The sequence below is a fragment of the Ranitomeya imitator genome, chromosome 3, assembly GCF_032444005.1.
Source record: "Ranitomeya imitator isolate aRanImi1 chromosome 3, aRanImi1.pri, whole genome shotgun sequence".
Taxonomy (NCBI): domain Eukaryota; kingdom Metazoa; phylum Chordata; class Amphibia; order Anura; family Dendrobatidae; genus Ranitomeya; species Ranitomeya imitator.
Genome location: NC_091284.1, coordinates 662,566,420 through 662,569,961, shown reverse-complemented (window position 1 = coordinate 662,569,961; position 3,542 = coordinate 662,566,420). Strand labels below are relative to the sequence as shown.

General features: G+C 44.5%; 1 protein-coding gene across 1 annotated transcript; it reads right to left on the bottom strand.

The window, feature by feature from the left end:
• Positions 1–274: 274 nt before the first annotated feature.
• On the bottom strand, positions 275–3,224 carry LOC138670697 (uncharacterized). The gene is made up of 3 exons (XM_069758282.1): positions 2,673–3,224; positions 1,979–2,135; positions 275–1,439 (listed from the first exon to the last, which is right to left on the bottom strand). The coding sequence occupies exons 1-3, from the start codon at positions 2,851–2,853 to the stop codon at positions 461–463; spliced, it is 1,317 nt and encodes a 438-aa protein (XP_069614383.1). The 5' UTR covers positions 2,854–3,224; the 3' UTR covers positions 275–460.
• Positions 3,225–3,542: the final 318 nt, after the last annotated feature.

Genomic DNA, 3,542 nt, shown 5'->3' with positions numbered 1-3,542 from the left:
ACCTCCGCGCCGTCCCCTTTCTGGTATCAAAGTTAGGGATGTTTTGACCAATTATTTTGTTTCTCCTCAGGGTTCTACTCCCTGGCAAGATTATGCTGTTTCTCAGTTGTGATTTTTGTTATTTTAAAGATATGTTTTTGTAATATATTATTATCAACCACTGAAAACGTACTGTGTGTGTTTTTTTCCTTAATTACCATATGTTTCTGTTTTCTGAATATGTGTGTGATGCAAAAATGATTAGTCTACAAACATCAATTGTCTTTTTTGTAAACTTTTTACTAACTTTGCAACCCTTTTTTTTTGGTTGTTAACCCCATATTTTTGCCATATGGTTTTGAGAAGCCTTTTTTATGGGTTGCTTTATACCAAGGATCCACAACAAAGTGGAAATGTTTTGAAAACACAACATTAACATGGTAGCCAGCTACCAAAACAAAACACAAAAAACAAAACTAAATTACAGATCCCTGTAAGTTGGTGGGGGAGATGTTGGCAGCTCTGGGTCCTGGTCTGGTGGCCTTTGTTGGGCCGATGGCAGTTCATCCTGTGAGGATGCAGTGGCTTGCGGCCCAGAATACTGGCCTTGTCCATATTGGCCAGATGTGTGTTGACCAAAAGCCATTTGGCTCTGGGCATCATGCTGAGGTACAGATTGCCTTGCATCATACCCCAACCCAAAATGGCCATGTTGTCCAAACCCAGGTTGGGACCAGCCAACATCACTGTGTCTGGAGAAGTGGCCATATTGGGATTGGGGGTTGAAGCCTGCCATTTGGTACTCTAATGGCCTTTGTAGATTTTGGGATGGGAGGGGTTGAAGGGGAGGCATACGTGGAGTAGGTGCAGCAAATCCTGATTGATTTGGCTCCTGTTGAGGGAATTGAAGGCGCAAGAGGTTTGTTTGGCCAAGCTGCCTTCGCTCCAGGTATTCAAAAACCTCATAGGGGTTATTTGGAGGGGTGCTTAAATCAATCAGGATTTGCATACACCCTCTGACACGTAGCCTCACCTCACGGGGAAGGGGTCTAAGGTATCGGGCAAGGCTGCGGGCAAAGGCCTCCTCGCCATCATCTGTGGCTGCCCTGGCCAAATAGTTGAGGACCCCAGCATCAACTTCACTTCTTCTGCCTTCAAGCTCTCTCCTTCGCCGGGATCTCCGTAAAGGCCCAGCTGCCTGTGGGGATGACACCAGTGGGCCTGTAGGGCTGCTGCTGTGCCCATGTTCCACAGGCCTTGGTACATGTGCTGCTGAGGGTGATGGTGCAGCATCTTCATCACTTGCTGCTGCCTGCAGTGATGATGCTGCTGATGGGTCCTCAATGATGGATCCTGATGCAGCCACAGATGGTCCTGCAACCTCTTCCTCCACACTTACAGGATCAATGATAGGGTCTGATTCTGATCCGGTTTCCCTCTCTGTGAGGTTTGACTGTGTTCTGTAAAGAAAACAATAAAATAAATTTTTTATTTTGACATTGTTTAATTAGACATCGGTGTGCAATATTAAAATAAAACAAAAAAAAACAAAAAACACAACATCTCCTTCTCTACTCCCCTATTATCTCATATTCACACAAGAATATCCAAGATTTGTCTTGTAGAGCCCCACAAATGTAACAAACACTATCACGACACATCATAATGTGGCATACCATTTCAAGCTACACAAAAACCAGGCACAACCACCTCTTCAAACAATAAGATACCATGCAGTAACAACCCATACCACAAAACACTGCCTGAACATCTCTAAACTCGCATACTACATTCTCACCCATCCCTTGTTGAATCTTGGGATGCTTGGCGGCCAGGGTCCTCTCTCCTCCAGGACACTTTTGGAATTTATGCTTGTTTACATTATTGTTGGCACTATATTGACACATCCTTACATGGAACTTGCAATGTCATAACCCTAATCCACAAAAAAAATAAAAATTTAGTTACATTACAAATGTCTAGAGTGGTTTGTACTTACTGCCTAAGATCCATACTGGCATCCAAAAAGGAAAGACGGTCGTAATATATATACTTCCTCTTCTTCAGTGGGGCTGCTGACCCACTCCTAGCCCGCTGCTGTCTTTCCCGCCGGTATTGGTCCCGGATGCTGCGCCATCTTGTCATAACATCATCCACTGCAATTACAAGGGCACAAATAATGTTCTATATCATTCTGAACATAGCTTAGTCCAGTTGTCAGACATATTTGTATTGTTAAAGCAAAAAGTGGCTATAGCACAATAATTTCCATGGTGAGTCAGATGATAAAGGGGTTACATGCAGAGGTCTATATATCGCCCACAGTTAAGAACTTGACAGTATCAGACTGGTAGAGAGGGGAGAGAACCCTGTTCTTGCAAACATACATTAGGTAAGATATGCTAGGATAGGAAAGGAAAATGACTTGTGCTATAATGAGAATAATGCTCAAAAATATCTAAAAATAAGACAAGGGACAACAACCCTCTGGACGGGGTATGAGGCCAAGAAAATATTTAGCAGGGCAAGATCAACATGAACTATGTCCAGAAACACTTTGGCATGTTCCTCAGCTTTAGAAAATGACAAATAAGGCCATAAATGACATATAAAGATAAAAATGATTGCTCAAGTAATCATGTAGGGAAAGCATCTTTTAAAGTTAAATCTTGTGAATACATGAGTGTACTTACATAGACTTGTCTGCTCCGCACGTGGCCGTTGGGCATAATCAGGGAATAGTAGCCCACAGATGGCCCTCCAAGCTGCCTCTTTCCTGGCCCGGTTGGAGTAGTTGGGATCCCTCTGGTCCCATATTTCAGGCCTTTCTTGGACCAGGATGAGGAGCATATCAACATTGATGATGTTTGCCATGCTGCTTGGAACTCTGTGGAGGCGAGCACCAGACTTCCGGGATGTCTGTGTGGCTTTTTGAGCTAATTAGCATGTCTGAGTTTCATGATTGAGGGCTTGGCTCAATTCCTTGCACCTGGCGATGTCTGGAGATGTCTGGCGTATTTTACGCAAGTCACACTGTTGGTCCGTGTGTAACCCGTATATTTCTCGCCCCCATAGACTTTCATTGGCGATTTTTTTGCGCAATACGGTGACAAACGCAGCATGCTGCGATTTTCTACGGCCGTAGAAGACCGTATAATACGGAACCGTAAAATACGGCAGATAGAAGCTTGGCCATAGAGATGCATTGTACCGTGTGCAATCCGTATTTTCTGCACCTCTCTTACGTCCGTAAAACTCGCGAGTGTGAAGCCGGCCTAACAGTCGACCTTTGTGTGGACTCAGGAGCAGAGGGAAATTTCATGTCCTCTGCTTTTGCTCTGCGCCACGCTGTACCACTTGTTATGCTCGCCAAACCTGTAACTGTTAGAGTTGTGAATGGGTCGACACTTCCACAACAAATCACACACCAGACTGTTCCATTCTCGTTGTCCATGTCCCCTTCCCACCAAGAGATTATTTCGCTTCTAGTCCTTCCCGAGGGAATGGATGAGATTTTACTGGGAATACCCTGGCTCCGTTACCACTCCCCACATGTTGAGTGG